Raw genomic sequence first — 26,608 nt, 5'->3', positions numbered from 1 at the left:
CAAGTGTTGTTCATTCCAAGGCAGATAAAAAGAGATTGGAGATAGTGTTTGGAAGTTAAAAAGTTTGTCCAAGATATTTGAAGGTACCCTCACACGAAATTTTTGAAAGAATCAAGCATGGAAAGTATTGCGTGAAGTTAAAATTTTTTTGTAATATATATGTATATATATATATTTATTAATTCTTACAAAATTGGAAACATGGCATAAATGTGAAGTTATAGACTACTCCCTTTAGGTGAGGTTTGCATTTTAAGATAGTTGTAAGGAGGAGTTACGATACCTAACTTTGGGATATTTAATCATGAAAATAAATGAATTAATAAATGTCGAATCAATTAGTGTTAATATAAGTTTAAGATAAATGTTAAAGTGTTAATATTTATGATATTTATTTATTATCTTCGTATGATAACAACGGATTCAGCTCTGGGATATAATAACTTTACTCTAAATTTAATTTGGATACATCATGTATGCTTGTGTACAAATGTAAAAAAAAAGAAAAAAGAAAAGGGAAAGCCAGTGACACAAAGGCACGTTACGTTGACGAGAACGAAAGGAGGGGAGGGGAGGGGGAAGTGCATGGGAAAGAGGGAGGGGGAGAGGGAGAGGGAGAGCGAGGGGCATGTTAAAAAGCTTCGATGAGTGAATAAGAAAAGGTATTTGTGAAAGCGAGAAAAGGAGAGCTCTTACTTGAAAAGGAGTACATAAATGCCAAAATGACTTTGATTAATCCTCGTGAACAAAAAGTCCCATTAAATTAAGAGATTGGGAATCTCCCATTAATTGACAGTGATGGATCAATCCTTCATCACACGTACGCTTGAAAAGCTAGAGAGACAAAGACACAGTTTTTCTTTTTCTTTTAGTTTTTATTTTATTAACATTAGAAAATGAAGGCAGGAAAGGGAGGCGCAGAAGAAGAGAGTAAACAAATTAAAATATAGATTACCCAATGCCAGCTTTGTCTCAAGAAACAAAACAGAAAGATAGTGAAAGAAAAAGAAAGGGAAATCTGAAAAAATCATTTTAAACAAAGTTTAGGGTACCGGAGGGATTAATTAAGAAATGATCCAACCCCCTAATCTCATGCACTCGATCACCCATCTAGAGGGACAAACATGTTATCTTAAGCATTATTAAATTGTTGGATTAGGGGAAGATTTATTAAGGAAATGAGCTTTTTCAAGAACCAGAGAAAGAGAGTGTCACATGGCATGTGAACAACAGCTGTGTCCACTCCCCACTTGATAAATACCCTTCTTACCATCCTTACTTCGTCTTTGGACTCTCTCTTTCTCTTTCTTTTTCTTTTCTTCCTTTTTCTTTTCTTTCAATAGCCCAAGCCAAACAAAAAACACAAGGGAGGAAAACCCAAGCTTTCTCTATAATTTCTCTCTCTAAAGCCAGAGCTCAAAGCTCTCTCTTTTCTCTCTAATGGCAGGGCTCAAACCCTAAACACCTTCCTTCTCTCTCTCTCTCCCATCTTACTCCGCCAAAAGAAAAATTTCCCACGAAAATGAGGCCTTTCTTTGCCTCAAGAACTTACTTTTCTCTCTTTGTTCTCACCTTCACCACCACCTTTCTTATCTCCCTTGAAGCTGCTGCTTCTCCTAACAACAAAGATTCTCAGCTCCTGCTCAACTTCAAAACCAGCTTGCCTAACCCATCTCTTCTTCAAGACTGGCTTCCGAACCAAGACCCTTGTAGCTTCAAAGGTGTTACTTGCCAAGACTCCAGAGTTTCCTCTATTCAACTAAGCTACACCTCCTTAAGCACAGATTTTCACCTTGTTGCTGCCTTCCTTTTAGCCCTGGAAAACTTGGAATCCCTTTCTTTGTTAAAAGCCAACATCTCTGGCAACATTTCTTTCCCTGCTGGATCCAAGTGTAGCTCCCTGTTAACCACCTTAGATCTATCCCAAAACACCTTGTCTGGCTCTCTTTTAACTGTTTCGAGCTTGGCTTCTTGCTCAAAGTTGAAGGTTCTCAACTTATCAAGCAATAGTCTTGAGTTTTCAGGTAAAGAATCCAGGGGTTTGCAGCTAAGTTTGGAAGTTCTTGATCTTTCTTTCAACAAGATTTCTGGCGGAAACGTGGTCCCTTGGATTCTTTACGGTGGTTGCAGTGAGTTAAAGCTCTTGGCTTTGAAAGGAAACAAGATTACAGGTGAAATAAATGTCTCAAATTGCAAAAACTTGCACTTTTTGGATCTTTCATCAAACAATTTTTCGATGGGGACTCCTTCATTTGGAGACTGCTTAACTTTGGAATATCTTGATGTCTCTGCCAACAAGTTTTCTGGTGATATTTCCCGTGCAATTTCTTCGTGTGTGAACTTAAATTTCTTGAATCTATCAAGCAACCAGTTTTCTGGTCCGATTCCAGCTTTGCCAACTTCCAATTTGCAGCGCCTTTATTTAGCTGAAAATAAGTTTCAAGGAGAGATTCCTCTGTATCTCACAGAAGCTTGTTCTGGTCTTGTTGAGCTGGATCTTTCTTCAAATAATCTATCTGGTACGATTCCCAGTGGCTTTGGTTCTTGCTCTTCTTTGAAGACTTTTGATGTATCTAGTAACAACTTCACAGGTAAACTGCCCATTGAGATATTTCAGAATATGAGTTCCTTGAAGAAGCTTGGTTTAGCTTTCAATGATTTTTCCGGTCGTTTGCCTGAGTCTTTGTCTACTCTTTCCAACCTGGAGACTTTAGATCTCAGTTCAAATAATTTTTCAGGGCCAATTCCTGTGTCTTTATGTGAAAATCCGAGAAACAGCTTAAAAGTTCTTTATTTGCAAAACAACATCTTAACTGGGTCTATTCCTGCTAGTCTCAGTAACTGTTCTCAGCTTGTTTCACTCCATTTGAGCTTCAATAACCTCTCGGGAACAATTCCTCCAAGCTTGGGTTCTCTCTCCAAACTTCAGGATTTGAAGCTTTGGTTGAATCAGCTCCATGGAGAAATCCCTCAAGAGCTAAGTAACATTCAGACACTTGAGACCTTGATTCTTGACTTCAATGAGCTGACAGGAACAATACCTTCTGCGCTAAGCAACTGTACCAAGTTGAATTGGATTTCATTGTCCAACAACCGGTTGACTGGTGAGATTCCTGCTTGGCTTGGCAAGCTTTCCAGTCTTGCAATTCTCAAACTCAGCAATAACTCCTTTTATGGAAGAATCCCACCGGAGCTTGGAGATTGTCAAAGCTTGATATGGTTGGATCTTAACACCAATAACTTGAGTGGGACTATCCCTCCTGTGCTGTTCAAACAATCTGGTAAAATTGCTGTCAATTTTATTGCTGGGAAGAGGTATATGTATATCAAGAATGATGGAAGCAAAGAGTGCCACGGGTCAGGAAATTTACTAGAATTCGCAGGAATTAGACTGGAACAACTGGATAGAATTTCCACCAGGAATCCTTGCAACTTTATGAGAGTCTATGGAGGTCACACACAGCCCACATTCAACAATAATGGTTCTATGATTTTTCTTGATCTTTCATACAATCTGCTGTCAGGTACAATTCCAGAGGAGATTGGCACAATGTCATATCTCTTTATCTTGAATTTGGGCCACAACAATATCTCTGGAACCATCCCACAAGAGATTGGGAACTTAAAGGGTCTCGGCATTCTTGATCTTTCATACAACAGGCTTGAAGGGAAAATTCCACAATCCATGACTGGCATTACAATGCTGAGCGAGATTAATCTGTCAAACAACCTTCTCAATGGCATGATTCCTGAAATGGGTCAGCTGGAAACATTTCCTGCTAATGATTTCCTAAATAACTCAGGTCTCTGTGGGGTCCCTCTTTCTGCCTGTGGGAGTCCAGCATCTGGTTCAAATTCTGAGCATCCAAAGTCCCATCGCAGACAAGCTTCTCTTGCAGGAAGTGTGGCAATGGGATTGTTGTTCTCTCTCTTTTGCATCTTTGGTTTGATCATAGTTATTGTAGAGACAAAGAAAAGAAGGAAGAAGAAGGATTCTGCTCTTGATGTTTATATGGACGGTCAGTCCCACTCAGGCACCGTAAATACTAGCTGGAAGCTAACCGGTGCACGAGAAGCATTGAGCATCAACCTGGCCACATTTGAGAAGCCCCTTCGGAGGCTCACCTTTGCTGATCTTCTTGAAGCCACTAATGGCTTCCATAATGACAGCCTTATTGGCTCTGGTGGTTTTGGTGATGTATACAGGGCGCAACTGAAAGATGGGAGTGTTGTTGCAATCAAGAAACTGATACATATCAGTGGACAGGGTGACCGAGAATTCACGGCAGAAATGGAAACCATTGGGAAGATCAAGCACCGGAACCTTGTTCCTCTCTTGGGTTACTGTAAGGTAGGAGAAGAACGGCTCCTAGTTTATGAGTACATGCGGTATGGAAGCTTAGAGGATGTTTTACATGATCAAAAGAAAGATGGGATCAAACTGAATTGGGCAGTAAGGAGAAAGATTGCCATTGGAGCTGCAAGAGGTCTGGCGTTTCTTCACCATAATTGCATTCCTCATATAATTCATAGAGATATGAAATCGAGCAATGTCCTGCTCGATGAGAATTTGGAGGCCAGAGTCTCAGATTTTGGGATGGCAAGGCTTATGAGTGCAATGGACACGCATTTGAGTGTCAGTACATTAGCAGGTACCCCTGGCTATGTTCCTCCTGAATATTACCAGAGCTTTAGATGTTCCACAAGAGGTGATGTTTACAGTTACGGTGTAGTTTTGCTCGAGTTGCTTACAGGGAAAAGACCTACAGATTCTGCTGATTTCGGTGATAACAATCTTGTGGGGTGGGTGAAACAGCATGCAAAACTTAGACTAAGTGATGTCTTTGATCCAGAGCTAATGAAAGAGGACCCGTGCCTTGAGATTGAGCTTTTGCAACACTTCAAGGTTGCTTGTGCTTGCTTGGATGATCGACCATGGAAACGTCCCACAATGATTGAAGTCATGGCAATGTTCAAGGAAATACAAACAGGGTCTGGCCTTGACTCCCAGTCGACCATTGCCACCGAGGATGGAGGCTTTAGTGCAGTTGAAATGGTAGAGATGACCATAAAAGAAGTCCCTGAAGGTAAGCAGTAGATGAAACAAGTTCAACCCAATTTTCAAGAGAAATTCTTTGAAGATAAGAAGAAAGAAGCAGGTGGCAATGATTCATTCAGCTCCCACAAAATTTTCCCACTTCTTTACAACTTCAAACTTGGCATAGAACTGCCCTTTGTATCTCTACCATTTGATGTATGTATCTTGTATCCCTCCCAAAAATCTTGTTATTTATACATAAAAAGGTTGTTTAACTTGTTATAAATGTGTAAATATACAGTTCCCCAGTTGTTATGCTGTTTTATTTCCCAGTTTTTTCTTTATGAAGAGAAATTTGTTTTAGTTATTAAATCCTCAAAAAGGAACCTCCTAGTCCCTAGATCAGTTACCTCGGTGATGGTGACTAAGTGAAGGGTTCGTTTGGCCCCTTCTTCAGGTTGCTTGATTTGTTTTCATTCTCTCTTTTATCATATTCCAACTTTATTCCATATATATACATTGCCTGGCAACACATCTTATTCTAAATTCAGAAGTGTGTTTTTATAATTATATCTTCCAAGTTTTATAGGCTATTCTTGCTCATGTTTGCCAAGAATTTTCCTTTCTCTTGCCTGATAATTCTCTAAGAAAAATTTTGTGTATTTTCTATCTAGGTGTGAAGGAAGAGAGTTTGGTTGGGGTCAATCAGTTTTAAGTGCTGTGGGGTTCTTTATCTTTATAATTGTCCAAATTTCTGCATTGTGGTCCTATGATTGATTCTTTTTTCCTCATTTTCCATTTTTCAAAATTTAAGATGACGGCATAGAGACACGATCCTAAATCTTTCTTGCGACCCATTTTTCCAAATGCACTTACCAGGATGATATAGGTAACTTAAACTTGATTCCCCATTACCATCTTCAATTCAACTTTCATATTCATTGAAGGTAACCTTTTTTTGTGTGTGGGTGTGTTCTGGTTTGGAAGCTATTTGCATGGCAGTAAGCATGGAATTTGTAACAAATCAAAGTGGTCGTGTGGCAAGTATTAAAAGACAAGAATCCCACCAAAGGGCAGGGCCAACTACAGAAGAATTTTGAGTGCCAAAAATCATTGTGCTGTACATCATCATGATTCATGGACCATTTTTTGCTGTGGAAACTTTATCCACTGCTCCTTAAGTAGTTTTCCCACGATTCATATCCAAAGGCTGGACCATCCTTAATCAAATCTAACTCTCATAATTATAAAACCCTACACATAACATCGTGGCACACTCACTAGGGTCGAGTATTTCAAGATTACCAAGCTCTTAAGATTTTTGCCCTGTTTCCAAATACAAAATTGATCATCTTTTGTCTTTTTTTCATGCACCGCACGTGCTCCTGCCTGCCCTCAGATCTAGACAATTTCTTCTCTAGCTAGGCTATGTGTTCCCCGTCCTTTTTGAGCCCAGGGCTCTCCTTCTGTTGTATATATAAATATATACACTAATGAAGTTACGTTTCAGAGGTTATTATCTATGAGAGTGCAATGATTTTGAAGAAAAAGACATGTGAAGTGTAATGGGTTCATAAAATTAAATTAACTGCACTCGCAATTTAGTTTAATTTTGTTGATCAAAAACGTCATATTTGATGTTATATGTGACATTTAGTTGGGAATTTAGAATCTTTGTTCACATCAGGGAAAGAAGAGAGAGCAGAGTGGGTTGGGCAGATTCTGAGGGGTTTTCTGTTTTTTTTCTTCTGCATGAAATTTAGAGTTTGATCATTTGATTGGAATATTCTGTGAGAAAAGTGAATGAACTGACTTTGTAACAAAGGTAGTCACTTTTTTGCTGAAATAGGGTGAAAAGTACTCATAAATGTATTGCTGCTTTGGAAGGTGCTTCCTTTTTTTAAAAATAGAAAAGTTGAGTGAAGGAATGTACAAAAAAGATGCTTGAAACCTAGGAAGAATTTATGGATGAGTATGTTTTTATTTTCTTTTTTGATAGAGACACTTTACAAAATTTAAAATAAAATTTATTTAAATAATTATATCAAATCTTAATTTTTATTTTAAATTAATCGATTATCAATCAAGAATTAAGCTTAACAATAAATGCATATATTTCTTAATTTAATAGTTCTCTTTTCTTTTCGTATATAAAAAAATGAATTAATATCTATACACAATTAGATCTCTAATCTTGATACTTTATTAATGAGGTATTATTTAAAAAAATAAAAAATTGATAAGATCTCAAAACCACATAAGCTTTTAATATCAACTTTTTACTTTATTCAAAATAAAACTTCATTAGTGAAGTGCTAGGATTTGATAACATAATAATGTATTGAAATTATATACTGTCAATACATAAAATATATTTTTTTTTAAAAATAACAACTTAATGATATGACAATAAAATTGTACCTATGAAAAATTAAAACTCTAGGAGAAAGAAATCTTATACAAATAAATTCACTATAATTAATCTCTTCAAAAAAAATAAAACATACCATAATTAATTAAACCACACACATGAATTTATGAATCTCATATCCCATTAGAAAGGAATAAAATTTTCATTTTTTTCTCTACTTTCAATTAAACTAAACCAACAATTTATAAAATGTATTTACTTGCTGACCCTTAGCTGTCTAAGAAATTAACCATTAGATTTGTATTAAATACCTATATATATTTGTTTCTGTGTTGTTTTGTGCTGTCCCATGGCGTGGGTTACAACTTACTTCAACTCGAATACAAAACTATAGTTTAACTAATTAATTACAACCTACCATTAATAAAGTAATAATACGCAGAAATTGTCGTGAAATTAGTACATACGATAGTATTTTAAGTCGTAAGAATTTAAATTTAAGATCTCAATTTTATGGATTGGTACGGATGTTCCCATACGGAAATGGTACCTAATTAGTACCATTATTTTTAGTACTATTTCCATTTCATTATTTCATTATCTTAATTATATTATATAAGTTTCTGAAAAAAAAGTATTATAATATAAAGTAGGTATAACTTAGAATTACTGTGGGTTTGGTATATAAATAAAACTTTTGCTCATCATATCTCATTATAGTTTTTACTTGTGTAATTAATCTAAATAATAAAATTGTTTGATAAGTGGAAGCATCAATTGCATGTTGCAATTAAACACGAAAGTGATATTTTCGATGCTTCACATCCAAGCTTAATTGGACAAATTTTCTGGCAGGATCAAGTAATTGACTTGATTTAGCTACAATTAAAGAAAACCGAAGCAAGCAATCTGTGGCAATAATTAATCTTTCGTTACCGTTGCACACGTTGGCTTTAAATGTGCTGCAATAAGTCACCCGTGAAATCAAAATCAACACGCCCCGTTTAGATAGGAATTAACACTGCTGCATGCTTCACCTTTGGTTGCGTGAAGACGATTCTCCTATGGTGTGTTCAACGTGAACATAGTCTGTTCTACCCAATCAAAAAAAAAAACATATGAATTAATATAAAGTCAGAATAAAGATTATTTAATCGATTAATTTATTTGTTTTATTATAATTTGAATATCGATAATTTCTTATTATATTATTCAAAATATATTATCTTATAAAACGAGTAAAATTTGTCTAACTTTTGCCTAAGCTTACAATATCCTATCAATCTTATATTTTCACATTAAAAAAAGTTAATCCTCTTATTTTTTTAAATTTTGATCGAAATTACAAAAAAATTCATTAGTTTGGGAAACAGACGCTCCATCCAAAAAAAAATATTTTTCACTTAACACGTAAGTCCAACTGTTAGTTAATCATTAATATTTTTATCAATTTATTGATGTAGTAAAGGTAAAAAGATAATTTTATTATTAATTAATTTTTATAATAATTATTATATAATTTTATTATTTTTATTTTTTATTATTAAAAAAAAAAAAAGAGCTTCCCATCAAGGAGCACCAGAGCTCCCCTTAGGAACCCCGATCAAGCTCCCTAAGGGAGCACCGGCTCTCTCCTCCCTTGAGAGCACCGATTGGAGCTCTTTTTTTATTTTTTAAAAAATAATAATAAGTTTTTAAATTAATAAAAAAATATTTTAATTTTTTCATAATTTCTGTCAACAGTATTCATGGTCTTGAGATCATTTTAAAAATTAATAAATCTTGTGTAATTTTGATTAAAATTTTAAAAAATAAAAATATTTTACCAAAAAAAACTAAAAAAGACACTGAATTCACATTGTAGGATATGAATTAGGTCGGAAATTTGTTGTGTGAGTTGAGATTGATTTGACATACATTCCGTGTGCATCTTTCGAAAAAAGAGTTGGACTGTTGGTATCTTGATATCTTTCAATCAAGATTAAAAAAAAATGTTGAGACCAAAACCATTGCACATGTATTAAAGAAAACACGTGCGATTCTAACAAAAGCCATTTCAAAGTACAAATTTTGTCATTGGCTTGATACCTTATAGAATATGTTATAATCCAATTAATTAAGAAAAGTCAGCCAACGGCTAGATACTTACCGTCAAGTTTATGTAAACCAGCTTAACTACCTCTCTTGCCAATTGAAAACCCTAAATACGTTACGAGATATTTAGAACTAAACTTGTTAGTTCAACTAGTTACTTTACTCGTGCAACGAGGATTGCATTTTTTTTTCCTTTTAAAAGTTACAAGTGAGAAAAATTATTTATTTGGTTATTTTTTAAATTATTTTGATTTTAAATAAAATAAAAAATTAATTAGAAACTAAAAAAGGAGCCAAAAAGAATTATGTGAAAAATCAGAATAATAAATATTGTGTATACTTTTTTTAAATAAATCTTGAATTATTTATAAAAATTTAAATAAGTAATTATTCTTATATTGTATTCAACCAAACTCATATAGTAGATCATTCTAATTAATTGTTAACCGAAAATGTCACTTTTTTATACCATGTAGTGTTGATATGTAAGATGAAAATGTCACGTGACCATGCTATTATATTACAACATGTCAATATATTATGTCAATACAACTTATTATAAAATGACAAGTGATATTTTGACTAGCAATAGTTAGTCAATTGTTACCTTTACTTAAACACAATAAATGAATAAGAGCTTATTTAAATTTTTTTAAATAATGTAGAATTTTTTTAGATATTATGTCTAAAAAATTCATGTTTACTTTCTTTTCTATATATAGTTTTCTTCTTCCTCCCCTTTCTCTCTCTTTCTTTCCCCTAAAAACCCAAATCGTTTATGGTCAAATTCAAATTCTCAATGTACTAATAAGAATGCAAATTGATTGACCAAATATGCACAGTTGATAATTTCTTCTCCCTAAGTTGTTTTAAACTATAGCTTTTGAAGACATAAATATTTAAGAATTGACAGCATGCTTGGTTCATTGAAAAGAATAGAATGGGAATAGAATAATCATTCCAAATAAATAAAATAGAGAAAAAATAATTATTATGTAGATTGGTTCACGGGAATGGAATAAGATAGAAATTGCTATTACTACTTATTCCATTATTTGGTTGGTAGGAATAATTTTAAATATAGTTAAGAAATAATGGGTAAATGATAAAAATACCCTTTATTAAAATTTAAAAATTTTTAATTAAAAAATAAAAATACTATGATGAGAAAAAAATACTCTTTATTAAAATTAAAGAATTTATTTTGTTATAAGATAAAAATATTCTAAGTAATAAAATCAAAATAACTTTTACTATAATTAAATCATATTTTCATCAAAATACAAATATATTTTCATTATAATTTAATAATATTTTGTATTAGAAGATAATTAAACCTTTTATTATAATTAAATAATATTTAATATTAAANGACAAAATATATTTTTCATTAAATTTAAATAATACTAAATAATATTCTTTATTACATTTATTATATTCAAATAATAATATTAAATATATTCTTTATAATATTTATTATTGTTAAATAATATTATTATATTAAATAATATTTAACTATATGTTTTTAAATTAAGTAAAAAATTTTGTGTCTACTGTGCTTTAAAGAGATGAGTGAGGAAGAGAGAGAAAAAAAATAGGATTAGAATTTTTGTATAAGGTAATTTTTTAAATTATAAAAAGATATATTTGTCTAATCAAATTTTTTTCTTATTCCCAACCATTTGGAATAGCCATTACCAAAGAGGACCTTGGTAATGGCTATTTAGGCTTCTCTTAGAATGGCTATTCCAAAGAATAGCTATTCCATTAAACCAAATAAAATTTTATTTCAAGAATGAGAATAGATGAGGAATGACTATTTTATTCCCTCCAACCAAGCATGCCCTGAGAGAAATAAGAAACAATAATAATAAAAAGCCCAACTAGTAGAAACCTCTCTCACCTACGAAAGGGCCTAAACAGCTTTTCCTTTTTCTCTTTCTCTCATTCCTTCTTAATTTCTTAATTGCTTCTGCCACTCTCCTTTTTAGCAAACAAAACGTGATATTTGCTTTGACGTAATATTCAAAAAATTTAAATAAATTTTTATATTTTTATTACATTTAACTAAGTGTTTATATTTTTATTTTGAATCAAATAAGCTATTATACTTTTATTTTGAGTCAAATAAATCTTTATGAGTCATGATTGATTTAGTTAAAATATCATTTGTCATTCTATATCGCATGATGTTGATATAGCATACTAACATATCATAGTCGATGATGATGTGACATGTTAATTTGACAAAATAACATGACTATATGATATTTTTCATCATCCACATTAACACCATATCAGTGTCATGTGGATATAAAATAACAATAGCATTTTGACTAATGGTAATTAGTCAATCTTTAGTAATATAGGATATTAACTAAACACAATAAAAAAATATGAACTTATTTTAAATTTTTTGAATAATTTAGAAGCTTATTGGAACATTATGTAATTTGCTTTTAAGGATTATGTAAAAATCTCTCTTTAGTTGTATAGGACTTGGGTAAAAGAATAATGGTATTCAAAGCAATATATCCTCCCCTTCTAATTTGAGGCTAAAGAATGTTAAAAAAGTTAATTAAGAAGCATTAGTTTTTGTTAATTATGATTAGCATAATAAATAAATAGTCCATTTGTTTTATGTAGTTTACTCGTATATTAAGATTAAGCATTTGAGCCAGCAACTCCTTAGTTGTTAATAAAAAACATTAATAATTGAGGTGTAGTTTTTTGAATTATAGAAACCAAAGTAGAAAGATGCAAAAAGTTAAAGGACCAAACAAGTAATATACTTTTGGAGGATATAACACAATATGGTGTGCCCTATATCAATTTCCCTAGGTTTTCTATTGAAAATAAGTTAAGTGTTGAAAAAATAATTACATAACTTGACAACATAAAGTTAGTAAAGATCCATGCCAAAGTCAATAAAGTTAAATAATGCCTTCCTTGGTTGCATACAAAACAAAGCAAATAAAAAAGAAATTATTCATTTTTTGGAGGTTTGCTAAAAAAAATACTATATTAATTCCTGTTTGGGTTTATTTGGGGAACTTAAGAGGCTCGAACTGTGAAGGAATCATGTGGCTCAGAGCCTCAAAACAATCCTGACTATTGCTTTCATTGCAAACACGCGCACGGTGGGCGACACGTGGGCCAACGGGCAACCTGGTTCTGTCTGCTCGGTTCCCCTACAACGTCGCCTTCCATAATCCGATGCTAATTGCTTCTGGTCCCACCCCTAAATTGACCTCTAAAGTGATCTCTTCACCGTCTGATGATGATTCCTTAAAATCTCATCAACGTTACTCCGTCATTATTGATTTGCAGGTTGTGGGTTTTACGCGATAAGGACTCCCACTATTGTAATTCAAGGAATTATGTGGCATTTATTATGAACCTTTTCCAAGTCAATAAGTAAATTTATGAAGGCTACCCCATGTCTATTTAAGAATTATATTAATTTATATAACTCGATACATATATAATTTTATTTTAATTAAAGCTGTTTATAAAGTTTAAAAACTGCATTAATAATATATAAGATGAATTTCCTTTTCTCGTTACTTGAAATTTCTAGTTTATAATATGTAATTTTTACAAAGCAACTATTACATTAACAAATATGTGGAATATGTCTAATTTAAATGGCTTTACACATCGTGCAAGTGGTTTAGTTTAGATTCTTTTGATCCTTGGTATGTTTTAGATTCTTTTACTCCTAAAACCATAAAACAAAAATAAAGACTTGCAGTAATTGTGTTTTAGACTTGAAGCATACTTTTCATATATACTTCTTCCGTTTTCCTTACCTTTTTACGTTGGTTTTATTTCGATCCTCAACCTTTATATTGTTTTGGTTTAATCCTCAAACCTCATCAAATAGTTGCAATAACGATTTTAATTGATAACCTAATAGAAAATGCAAACTATAGGAGGCAAACGCCCCTTGTGCTTTGAAAAGGGGTTTGTGAGGGTTTCGATTTACCAACAAAGCTTTTCCTCTTTCTTGTCTGCTTTTTTTTTTTTTTGAAAAAAAACAAAGAAAAAGTAATTTGAAACAAATTCGATGGATTAAACCCTTTACTCCTTTTAGTTTCCTCTCGTTTACTCCTACGCACACATTGTAGTAGCATAAGGTCTTTTTCCTCTACTAATTAAGTTAACCAATTGAGAGATTCAAAGCAATATCTCCTTTCTGTTTTGTCGTGAGTGAAACATAGCTTAATCAACAACCAAAACTCTTTTCCAATGGATGAAATTAGTATTTGTGTAAATTAGAATATTAATCTCAAGTGTGGGGGGCAATCTTTTCAGATATGGCAAGTGCCAACACGGATGAAGTGGATCCACGCCAGTGGAGAGACGACCAAATCCACCTCGGAATGCGGTTAGATTCTGCTTTAATTGGTTTACCATCCAGATGAAAATAGCATATAATTTATTTTATAATTATTATATTACTAATTAATTAATTATAATTTATATGATGTGGAATTTATGTTTACAAATATGAAAGTTTTATACAATTTTTTGTTATAATTAACATACTTGCAAAATTATAAATAAAAAAAATTGCCCAAGAAGTGCTCCCTATTAATGGGATTTCGGCTTTTCCAAGAAAGTGGACCCCACCCTGTCTGCGGTCTATATCGTTCGGTTAATAGATGTTGACGTGGCGCAGGCTAATGCCAGAGGGACCCAAACTCTTCTCAAGCCACAAGGCGCTACCCCGCTTGCGCTATTATATATAGTATACTGCCCTTTGATGCTCATCAAGAGACAAGACAGACACGAAAGACAGTGTTAATAAAGTTTAATTTAACGTAAGATTTTTTTTTTCCCCAGAGAAGAACTTGCAAGGAGAGGCAACCTTTTTCCAGTCTTATATAATTTTATTTTGTTTACTATAATATTTGAATTCAAGATTTTCACTATGAAATATTGAATTTTAATTATTAGATCGTCTTATATACATGTTTATTAAATAATAGTTCTTCTCTGTGTGTTTTTTTTTTTTTGTACAAACAACTTTTTAAATAAGCAGCTAATAACCATTCATTTAGAAAAGAAAAAGAAGAAAAGACCTTAGAAGAAAATATATGTTAATGAAAGTTCACATTCATTATCCCCAATCCCTTTCAAAATTATCAAAGTTGTCAAATTACGTTTCCTTTTAAAATAATTGTCCTTACACGGTACTCGAATAAGGCCATGACTTATGCGAAAAAGAAATAGGGAATGAACCACACACACAAAGTTAATTCCCTCAAAACTTCTTAGGCCATGGAGAAGATAGCCAAGAGTGAAGACACAACATAATTGACCCATCACCAATGTTTGATTGGAGATCAGCCAGGTGACATGTGGGGCCTTTGCAAACGCCATTTTTTTTTTTTGTTTTTCTTTGGTAATGTTTTTGATTGACAACCCATGATTAGCAGGAATACCAAAAATTGACTGTTGCATGAATCCCTCTAATTTTAGTAGTTAAAGTTTATATTTTAAGAAATAAGTTGAAAATTCATTCTCTGATGATGTTAACCCTTTTTGGTACTAAAAGATTTTGGGGTTATATCATGGGATGTAACCTTTCCTCTCATCTTACAAAATTATCCTCTTTGCAAATTTTATCCATCTTATTTTAAGACTTAAATCGAGACTTTGAATGCAAAGTAGAGTTTCAAGTTTTAACTAATGAAATTTTCCTTTGAAAATATTATTTCTAATAACAAAGTGAATAAAAATTGAAAAGAACTGCCTAGTGCAATCTATATAACATATTGATTTTCAGATATAAAAGGAATTTAAAGTTTTAATGGTACTTTTATCCTTTTACCTAAAATAGAAAAGTAAGGGACAAAATGAAAGAAGAGAAGATTTTGAAAAAGCAGGCACGAAAAATTTTAAAAAATAAGAGAAAGGAAAGAAAATAATAGAATAAAAAAAATGAGCAACAAAACAAAATAAGAAAACGAGATTTTTGTTTTTTCCGACATTTTTTTATTCTCCTATTCTTTTTTTTTTCTTTTGAAATATCTTCAAATAAATATAATATAATTTAAAATGTTGTTTGATAAGTCCAATTATTTTTTTAAAAGCATTGTTTGGATTTGTAATTTTCAATTAGAATTATAAATAGATTATTATATATTCAATGTTATGAAAAATAACTCAAAAGAACAAATAATGATAACTGAAAGAACAATTAAAGAAAAAAAATATTTAGGGAGGAGAAAAGAGATCTTATTGAAGTGTGTTTACAAATGAATTGAGGAAGCCTATTTATAGGCAAATAATCCCCTTATCTTGATAGAATTTATAAGATGAAGATAATACTAGAGATTAGATGGATTAAATCCTAATCCAATCTAATTCACATCAAATCTAGATATAGATAGAATAAATGAATATTCACAAAAATATTCATAACACTCCCCCTTGAATATTCATTGTATAAAGAATATGCCTAGTTAAAACTTTACAAAGAAAAAATCTCATGGGAAAAAATCTGAGTGAAGGAAAAAGAATACATAATTATTTTCAAGAATACGCTTATGAAATACTGCCTCATTAAAAACCTTATCAAGAAAAACCCAGTAGGAAAAACCTTGATGAAGGAAAAGAGTAAAGTGCGTATTTTACTCCTCCTGACAACTGCATTATTTAAGATCTTTAAAATGGCGTATCTCAATCTTTTGTATCAACTTTTCAAATGTTGTAGTAGGAAGGGCTTTAGTAAACAAATCTGCTAGATTGTCACTTGAACGAATTTGTTGAACACTAATATCACATTTTTCTTGAAGGTCATGAGTAAAGAAAAATTTTAACGAAATATGTTTTGTTCGATCACCTTTAATGTATCTTTCTTTTAACTGTACTATGCAAGCAGTATTATCCTTATATAATGTTGTTGGAATTTCTTTCTTGGTTGACAAACCACACATTTCTCGAATATGTTGAGTTACAGATCTTAACCAGACACATTCACGACTTGCCTCATGAATTGCTAAAATTTCTACATGATTAGAAGAAGTAGCAACTATAATTTGCTTTACAGAACGCCATGAAATAGCCATACCTCCATATGTGAATAAATAACCTGTCTGGGATCGAGCTTTATGTGGATATGATAAATATCCTGCATCTGCATAACCAATTAAATCTGATTTTAATGCATTTGAATAATATAAGTCCATATCCATTGTTCCTCGAAGATATCGAAATATATGTTTAATTCCATTTCAATGTCTTCGAGTTGTAGAAAAACTATATCTTGCTAATAAATTCACAGCAAATGAAATATCAGGTCGTGTATTGCTAACAAGATACATTAATGCTCCAATTGCACTAAGATATGGTACTTCAGGACCAAAAAGTTCTTCATTATCCTCAAGAGGTCGGAAAGGGTCTTTTTTCACATCTAATGATCTTACAACCATTGGTGAACTCAATGGATGTGCTTTGTCCGTGTAAAATCGTTTTAGCACTTTCATTATATAATTAGATTGATGAACAAAAATGCCATTTGTCAAGTGTTCAATCTGAAGACCCAAACAAAACTTTGTTTTTTCAAGGTCTTTCATCTCAAATTCTTTCCTTAAATAATCCACAGTTTTTGATAACTCTTCAGGAGTTTCAATAATGTTTAGATCATCAACATAAACAGCAATTATCACAAATTCAGATCCGAATCTCTTTATAAAAACACATGGGCATATAGGATCATTTTTATAGCCTTCTTTTGATAAATATTCACTAAGGTGATTATACCACATGCGTTCGGATTGTTTTAATCCGTATAAAGATTTATTTAATTTGATTGAATAAATTTCTCGAGACTTCAAATTTTGTGCTTCAGGTAACTTAAATCCGTTAGGGATTTTCATATAGATATCATTATCAAGTGAGCCGTATAAATAGGTTGTAACTACATCCATCAAACGCATTTCAAGTTTTTCATGTATTGCCAAACTAATTAAATATCGAAATGTAATTGCATCCACCACAGAAGAATATGTCTCTTTATAATCAATACAAGGCTTTTGGGTAAAACCTTGTGCGACAAGCCGTGCTTTATATCTCACAATCTCATCTTTCTCATTTCGTTTTCGCATAAATACCTATTTATATTCCACTAGTTTTACGCCATTTGGTGTACGGACTACAGGTCCAAAAACTTCACGTTTTGCAAGTAAATTTAATTCCACTTTGATTGTGTCTTTCTACATTGGCTAATCATTTCTATATCTACATTCTTCAACAGATGTAGATTCAAGATCCTCATTTTCTTTTATAATGTTAAGCGCTACATTATATGCAAAAATATCGTCGACGTTTATTTCATTTCGGTTTCATCTTTTTCCCGTTATGACATAATTTATTGAGATCTCTTCATTTTCACTAATTTCAGGTACCTGAATTTCTTCTGAAATTATGTCAGGGGTCTCTTCTAGAGTTTTTGTTTCCTCTTCTTGACCATCTTGAATATTTGCTTCTTTTCTTTTTCGAGAATTTTTATCTTTGGAACCGATTGGTCTTCCACGCTTCTGACGTGTCTTAGACTCATTAGCAACAATAGATTGTCCTACATCAATTATGATTGGAGCATTTGCAGCTGGTATATGAGATTTAGTTATTCTTTGTAGGTCAGTAAATGCGTTTGGCAACTAATTTGCTATATTTTTCAAATGAATTATCTTTTGAACTTCTTGTTCACATTAATTTGTGCGAGGATCAAAACTAAATAATGATAATGTATTCCAAGATATTTTCTTTTCCAACTACTTATTTTCTTCCCCTAATGTTGAAAAATTTTTTTCATCAAAATGACAATTAGAAAACCTTGCAGTGAATAAATCTCCTATTGAGGGTTCTAAATATTTAATTATATATGAAAATTCATATCCAACATATATTCCTAACCTCCTTTAAAGACCTATCTTTGTGCGTTGTGGTGGAGCAATTGGAACATATACCGCACATCCAAATATTCTTAGATGAGAAATATTTGGTTCCTGACCATAAACCAATTGTATAAGGGAGAATTTATGATAACTTGTTGGCCTGATGCGTACATGTGATGCTGCATGCAAAATGGCATGTCCCCAAGCATAAATTGAGAGTTTGGATTTCATAAGTAATGGCCTTGCAATCAGTTTAAAGCGTTTGATAAACGATTCTGCTAGACCATTTTGTGTATGAACATGACTAATAGATTATTCAATATTTATTCCAATAGACATGCAATATTCATTAAAAGCTTGAGACATAAATTCACCAGCATTGTCAAGGCGAATAGTCTTGATTGCATAATCAGAAAATGTGCTCGCATACGAATTATTTGTGCAAGTAATCTTGTAAATGCCAAATTGCTAGTTGATAACAAGCAGACATGTGAACATCTTGTTGATGCATCAATTAAAATCATAAAATATCTGAATGGTCCACATGATGGATGTATGGGTCCACATATATCACCCTGAATACGTTCCAAAAAAATAGGGGATTCAATCCCAACTTTTGCTGGTGATGGTCTTATAATTAATTTACCTTGAGAGCATGCAGCACATGAGAATTCATTAAATTGAAAAATCTTCTGGTTTTTCAATGGATGACCACATGAATTTTCAATAATTTTTTGCATTATTATTGATCCGGGATGGCTTAACCGGTCATGTCAAACATTAAAATTATCAGTAAACTTCTGGTTTACATAAGCTTCAATCATTTTAATTTTTGTATAGTACATTCTAGGGGACAAAGTGGGTAATATTTTCAATACACATTTTTTTACCTAATATAATAGATATAATATAAAGATATTCAGTGCCTCTTTCATTTGTTGTCTCAATATGATATCCGTTCAAACGTATATCTTTAAAACTTAATAAGAATCTTTGAGACCTTATAGAAAATAATGCATCTTTTATTATGAACTTTGTTCCTCCAGGTAATGAAATATTGGCTCTTCCAGAACCTTAAATTAATTTTGACCTGCCAGATATTGTATTGAAATTAGCTTCTTCCATTGTCAAGCGGGAAAACTATTTCTTGTCTTTAAATATAGTGTGCGTTGTAAACAAATATCTTCATCATTGATCTTGGATTTAACTAGATGAATATCCATATTTTCTTCAAGAAAATTAAAATATATATAGTAAGAAACTTATATAAAAGAACATTAAATATAAACTTTGTTATTAAAATACAAAAAAAAATCTTCCTAATAGACATATTAAAACACAATAACTTCTTAATAGAATTGTACTAAACATACCAAGGTCCTAATAAAGTTGTACTAAAAGACATCAACAAATAATTTAAGAAATTTAATAAAGTTGTACTAAAACACATCAACAAATAATTTAAGAAATTTCATTATTGGGATTTCCATCACTAATCAAATGATCAATCCGTCCTTCAGGGTGAGCAAAAAAATCAGCAACATCCAAGTGTGTTATATTAACTTGGCTATCATCTTCAACAAAATTTGTTTCGATATTTTTTCCTTTATCCTTTAGTGATGCTTGATAAAGTTCAACAAGATGTTTTGGTGTACGATAAGTACGTGACTAATGGCCTTTCATGCCATATCGATAACAAACAGTTTCTGTATTCCTTTTACTTTGTCCACCTTTATCTTTTTCATGTATCTCTTCACTATTCATCCACTTCTAGTGGGTATTCTTATTATTAGAATAATAATTTGTGTAACCACCACGACTACGATAATTATGACGACCTTTTCCACGACCATGATTATGACCACGATTACGACCACGACCACGGTCAGATTTTCTAAATGATGTCGCATTCACTTCAGGGAATGGAGCAGAACCAGTTGGTCGAGACTCATGATTTTTCATCAATAACTCGTTATTTTCTTCAGCCACAAGGAGACATGAAATTAGTTTAGAGTGTTTCTTAAAGCCTTTTCACGATATTATTGCTGCAGGAGCATGTTTGAGGCGTGAAAAGTAGAGAATATTTTTTCTAACAAATCAGCATCAGTCACTTTTTCTCCACACAATTTTAATTTATAACTAATTTTGTATAATGCTGAGTTATACTCACTTACAGTTTTAAAATCTTGCAATCGCAGATGAATATAATCATAACGAGCTTTTGACAGAATTACTATTTTTTGCTGGTCATATCTCTCCTTTAGACTTTTCCAAAGATCGACTGGATCTTTTATTGTGAGATACTCAATTTTTAATCCTTCATGAAGATGGTGGCGAAGGAAAATTATTTCTTTTGCCTTATCTTGATTGGATGCTTTATTTGCTTCTTTGATTGTGTCTCCAAGACCCATAACATCTAAATGAATTTCAGCATCTAGAATTCAAGATAGATAGTTCTTACCGGTAATATCAAGAGCCACAAATTCAAGCTTTGTAAGATTTGACATTGTGATAGCTGAAGAAAATTTGAACTTCGACTCTGTGAAGCGTGTGAGAGATTAGAGAATCGTGTTGATAACGTGTTATGAAAAATAACTCAAAAGAACAAATAATGATAACTGAAAAAAAATTAAAGAAAGAAAATATTTAGGGAGGAGAAAATAGATCTTATTGAAGTGTGTTTACAAATGAACTGAGGGGGCCTATTTATAGGCAAATAACTCCCTTATCTTGATAGAATTTACAACATGAAGATAACACTTAGAGATTAGATGGATTAAATCCTAATCCAATCTAATTTACATCAAATCTAGATATAGATTGAATAAATGGATATTCACAAAAATATTCATAACATTCAAGTATTTTATTCAATAATTAGTGTATGATCTTTTTATACAAAGAATGAAATTCGAATCCTCCCTTCTCTCAATAAAAGATAAATTATTATGACGATGGAATTGTTTAAGTCTACAAGTAAGATTAGAGTGTTGTTACATATCCAATTATGTTATATGTAGTTTTAAATAAATTATTAAAATAATATAATAATTTAATAGACATATGATGATGTTATAGCATCATTTGTAAAATTTTAAAATCATACCATTGGTGTATAAAATATTTATTACTTCTATTTAAACAATCTCTTAAAGGGCTACTTTTGTTGAGATTTGGCCTGCTATTTACTTGTTAAGTGTTTTTTAAAGTTTTCATTGTTTTATTTTTTTGGAACTAAAGTTTCTATTGTTTTTGTTAACATTTGGTGAATTGATTGGAAGGAGAAAGGAGTTTGGGCTGGTGAAGTACTTTATGGATTTTGAGCTCTTATTGGGTCATTGTGTAGATAAAGGTTTAAGGTGATGGGAAGGATGGCCAAGCGTCTTATCTAATATTAAGATATTGGAGTTAAAATTTTTATGCTATATAGTTAACTTATATAATATATCTAGTAATCTAATACAATAAATATAAATTAAAATAAATACATTTAGTGTACTATAAAAATATTATTGATAATTTACCTATTAATTAGTGTAACTCATGTAACTTTGATTTTTTAATTTAACAAAAGATAATATAATTTTTTTTAACCTTTGAGCGAACAAAATTATAATTTTGACTTGTCTAAAAGCAGATTAAAATTATAGGCATATAAGAATTATAGGAACTTTTATAATTTTAAAGAATTTTTAGCTTAGATAAATTATAATGCAACATAAACTCATAATTACTTATTAATAAAAAAGAATAATTACAATAATCCAAAATAATTAACGTGGTGCAAAGAGAGGATTCCACACTAATTATTTCATAAAGAACACAATTTTTTTTAAGAAAGAAAATAGGTCTAGTTCTCCAATGTGGCAAGTATCAACAAAAAATTGGCTCGATCAACACACGTGGGAAGCTGACCGGATAAGTCTCGGGCAGCAGACAACGTTGGGGCAATGTATGGGGGCAAGTGGGGCAGAAGAAATAATTGAACAAAACCTCTTTCTCTCTCAGCGAAGCAAAGCAAAGTCAGTGGGTGGATCTGTCCACGTGCGCTTACCCAGGCGTTGGTCCCCACTCAACACCCCCCCCTTCCCCTCTGGATAACGCCGATGATACCACACTCTAATCAAAGCGACGGCCCTGATCTCATCCCTTTTTTGTATTCGGTTACGTTTCTCAACAGCTTCCTCATTGCACTCCATTGTTCTCTTTATTCACGCGCTCGATTTACTCGACAAGATTTTAATCTTAATTTACTTCAACTAGTTCTTTTTTTTGGATGCCTAATGGAAATTATTTACTGCTACCTACAATTACAACTTAAATTAATAAGGAACATATACAAGACAAAAGAAGTATAAATTGATTAAGGTAAGAATGCTAGCTTTCTCTTGACTCCCAATTTCTCTAATTAATTCAATGAATTGGGAGAAGAAATATGAAAGACACTCCAAAGAGAGTTGTTCTCTAGAATTTAAACCATGCTAGATATCAAAATCTCAAAATTAGTAATCAAGACTTCCTATGAGTTTGTCGTAAACTAGTAGGTCCAAAATTTATCATTATTATATATAATAACAATGTATGGGTGCGTTAATATACAAATCATTTTTTTAAAATAAAAATTAGGGTAAGTCCTTGAAATAAGGGTTTGAACGTGCGGATCACGAGGGAGCACGTGGTGGACGACCTCCCGGGGGGTGCATATTCGAGGAAGGTCCCTGTCTAGTCTAAGCTCTGCCCCTTAGGAGGTAAAGGACTAAGGACCCATCTTTTCATGACTTGATTTTTAATTTATTATAGTCTTCATTTAATTAATTCCTTAATCCCGTTTTTGGGAGGGAGTGAGTTAAAACATTACTTTACAAATAAATAAATGTATGGGGTTAAATGAAATTCGTAAGATTTCCTTTGAAATTAGTAGGCCCTCACGTGCTTCTGTTTTCCTCAAAATACGATACTTAGTCAAATTTTGTCTTGTATTTCGTGCTATAAGCATGGGTATTTTAGATGGTTCATTACTTATTACCAATAGGATCAACATAGTTAATATGTGTGAAATTCCATTATTAATTGTAAATTTCCATAAACGTGAATAATGATTGTTATTATATTAAAAATTAATGAACAAAAAGATAATTAAGAAAACCCTTGGATTCATGTTGGGATGACAAAAGATATTAAGTTTAAGGTTATTTATCTTATAAAATTAAATCATATAATTAAATTATTCAAATTTTACTTGAAAATTTTAGCATATAATATGGTAAAATGAAACGTCAAATAATCGTCACTTTCAATAAGTTTAAAATATCAATGGAAAATGAACAAAAACTCAAAGTTATTATCACAAGTATATGTTTAACATCTTAAATAAAACTATTTTAACAAATAAATAAACAACTAATGAGATTAATTATAAGGTACAAGCTAAAAAACAAGTCACTTGCTTTGTTGCAAGTTCTGCTCATGAATGTAAATGAACCCAAGCATTTTTTAAACAAGTTTTCATAATCAACATTGACTTTGTTCCTTAAACTTAAAAGAAAAGGCTTCTTACTAAACAAATTTGATTTAGATTTTAATTCAGTTAAGTTTCAAGCACCTTATTGATATAGAGCTTGGTGCAACAAAGAAATAAATTGTTCCTGATTTTTTAATAAAAAAAATACATGTATATATCATCGGATAAACGGCGAATATTCTGTGAAAATAATTTTGACATGTAAATGTCGAGAAGAAAATTGTAAGAGAAATTCATCTACTATATAAAAATCTTAGATGGTGCATAAGAAATAATAAAATAATTGCAGAGAATTCCCACATCACCAGAAGCCAAAGTCCTTTGGTACATGTTCTATTTAGACAAACTTTCCTGGTCAGGGAAAATTTCCTAGGGGTTTGAGAGCAAAACCAGCAATGTTTTAGATTCTGGCTACAAAAACAGGTGAAGTTTAACCCTTCATTACTGTCTCCTAATGAAGATTTTGTCTATAGCCATATCTCGTATTTCTGCAGCTATGCCCATATCTTCTTTGAAAACAGCCATACAGTACTAAGAATAAGGCCCAGTAAATTACTACTTTCTTGTGGTGGTATTTCTTTTTTCCTCGAAACATTCATGTGTCCATAATTTTTAATATTCACATACATAAAAAATAAAATAATTCTACAAACACACCTGCATGAATGAACTTGTTATACGTTTCAAGATTCTCAATCCTACATATAATAGTTAATTAGTAACTTGACAAACCAGACAATTTCTAGAGGAACAGGATTGGAATCCAATTTTGAGTAGGGATTGATACAACATAGCCATCTTCAGAAGACTTAATTCTTAGTTTCTGCTTGGGTAGAAGGTATGTATGGAGACTTGATCCGAAATTCTTTACCCAAATCTTATAACCCAACCCAGCCCAAGCATTATATCTCTTCCGGGTATGGGAATTAATTTGATAATTGATTTGCCTTTTCTTAATTTTTTTTTAGATTTTGAAAAAAAGATTTAATTTTATTTTTTAAATAAAAAAATCAAATAATTAAATTATCAGATGCGTCTTTTCCTAACTTATTAAATAAGAAACCCACAAATGAAATTCCAATGAAACATTCAACTTGCAAATGAGCAGTGAATTCAAAAACTATAGCCTTTCATTTGGAATCCAATCAATCTCTTCCCCAATCCCATTATTCCTTTCATAAAAAAAATAAAAACAAAATTAACATCAAGAATCAAGACCCATTACATGAACAATGCTTTCATTTTTTATTTTTTTTTGCTAATGTTGTACAAACAAACAAAAACACAGGGACAAAAAACTGGAAAAAGACAACAAAATACCTACCAATAATACAATGAATAGACAAAAAAGGCCTGATGGGCTTCTGCCTGCTTTTCTTTTCAGTTGACTGAAATTGAATACATCAGATCATTATGTCACATTTCTGATGATTGTAATGATTTCTCTTCATTATCATCACTAAAAAAAAAAATTACCAAGATGCAAAAACCATTCAATATTTTTGTACTTTAGATTATGATTGCATCATTCTTTTTCAGGATGATATAATAATTATGTTTTCCCTTCTGTGGGTCTCCAATAAGAACAAAAAGGAAAAAAATATTATTCATAAGAATAAGCATTCTTCAAGGTTTCTCTTCTATTTGTAGTTTTTCTCTCAAAATTGAAGAAAAATAATTAAATACTTGTGATTGTTCATACATGGGCTTGTACTGACATCATGGGGTTCTTGATTTTACGTTGGGGTAGAAAATTTTGAAGGCTTTAGGCCTGCAGACTAAGGGTCAATTTCCAAAGTTTGTGTGGACTTCTCAAAGCCCACGAAAGTTTCTTTTTCTTTTTTTTAATGGAAATATCAAATAAAGCATCTTCAAAATTGTGGATATAGCAATGATCATCAACAGGCAATTAATGACAATTTTGATACCCGAAACAATGGAATTTTATGGTAAAAGATGAACAATTTGAACAAACTTGATTATGATATAGTAATCTTCAATTTGTACAACATACATTATTATGATTTTCGAAATATGACAAAACGAATTATTGTTATATAATTGGTGGTAACAATTCGGCCCGGAGAATGAAGCTCATCCCTAACATCTTGATCTAGGAATCAAAGTCCTCCATTTTTATGCCAATTTGGAAATCGAGATCATTGCCTCTCGAGTTTAGCTCAAGTAATTATAGATAGAGAAGCAGAATGAAAAAAATAGTCTGATCAAAATTTTACGATTCATATTCATATTTGATTTAACGATTATTCTTTCAAAAAGTATGTTTGAATTTGTAGAATGATATAAAAAGTATTTTTGTCTTACAATGTCTATTTGGTATATAATAAGTGATGTAGAATTGAATTTCATTTTTTCAAACCTATTGATTAAAGTTGTAAACAATAAAAAGTAAAAAATATCATTTTAAAACAAAATAAAAATCAAAATATCCTTTTTAGAAATAAGTTATTAATGTTTATGAATAAACAAGAATTTTATTATCCAAAAAAAGCAGGGAAAAAGGCTGTGGCACAAGGAAAAAAGTGACGAGAACTATTATTACCCGGCTTAATGTTATTATTACTGATGAATGGTCACGTGCAAGGTTTCTGTTCCCAGTCATTAATTTCCCTGCGACTTGATACTTGTTGCTATGTCCTAATCGTCTGTTTCGTCTC

The 26,608-nt window shown here is 31.5% G+C and overlaps 1 protein-coding gene across 1 annotated transcript; it reads left to right on the top strand.

Moving 5' to 3' along the window:
• On the top strand, positions 1,304–5,547 carry LOC18611707 (protein BRASSINOSTEROID INSENSITIVE 1). Its single transcript, XM_018129935.1, has one exon. It carries the CDS (start codon positions 1,523–1,525, stop codon positions 5,096–5,098), a length of 3,576 nt encoding a protein of 1,191 aa, XP_017985424.1. The 5' UTR covers positions 1,304–1,522; the 3' UTR covers positions 5,099–5,547.

This window comes from Theobroma cacao, chromosome 1 (genome assembly GCF_000208745.1).
Source record: "Theobroma cacao cultivar B97-61/B2 chromosome 1, Criollo_cocoa_genome_V2, whole genome shotgun sequence".
Taxonomy (NCBI): Eukaryota; Viridiplantae; Streptophyta; class Magnoliopsida; order Malvales; family Malvaceae; genus Theobroma; species Theobroma cacao.
Note: the sequence above shows the minus strand (reverse complement) of the source record. Positions and strands in the feature narration are given on the sequence as shown.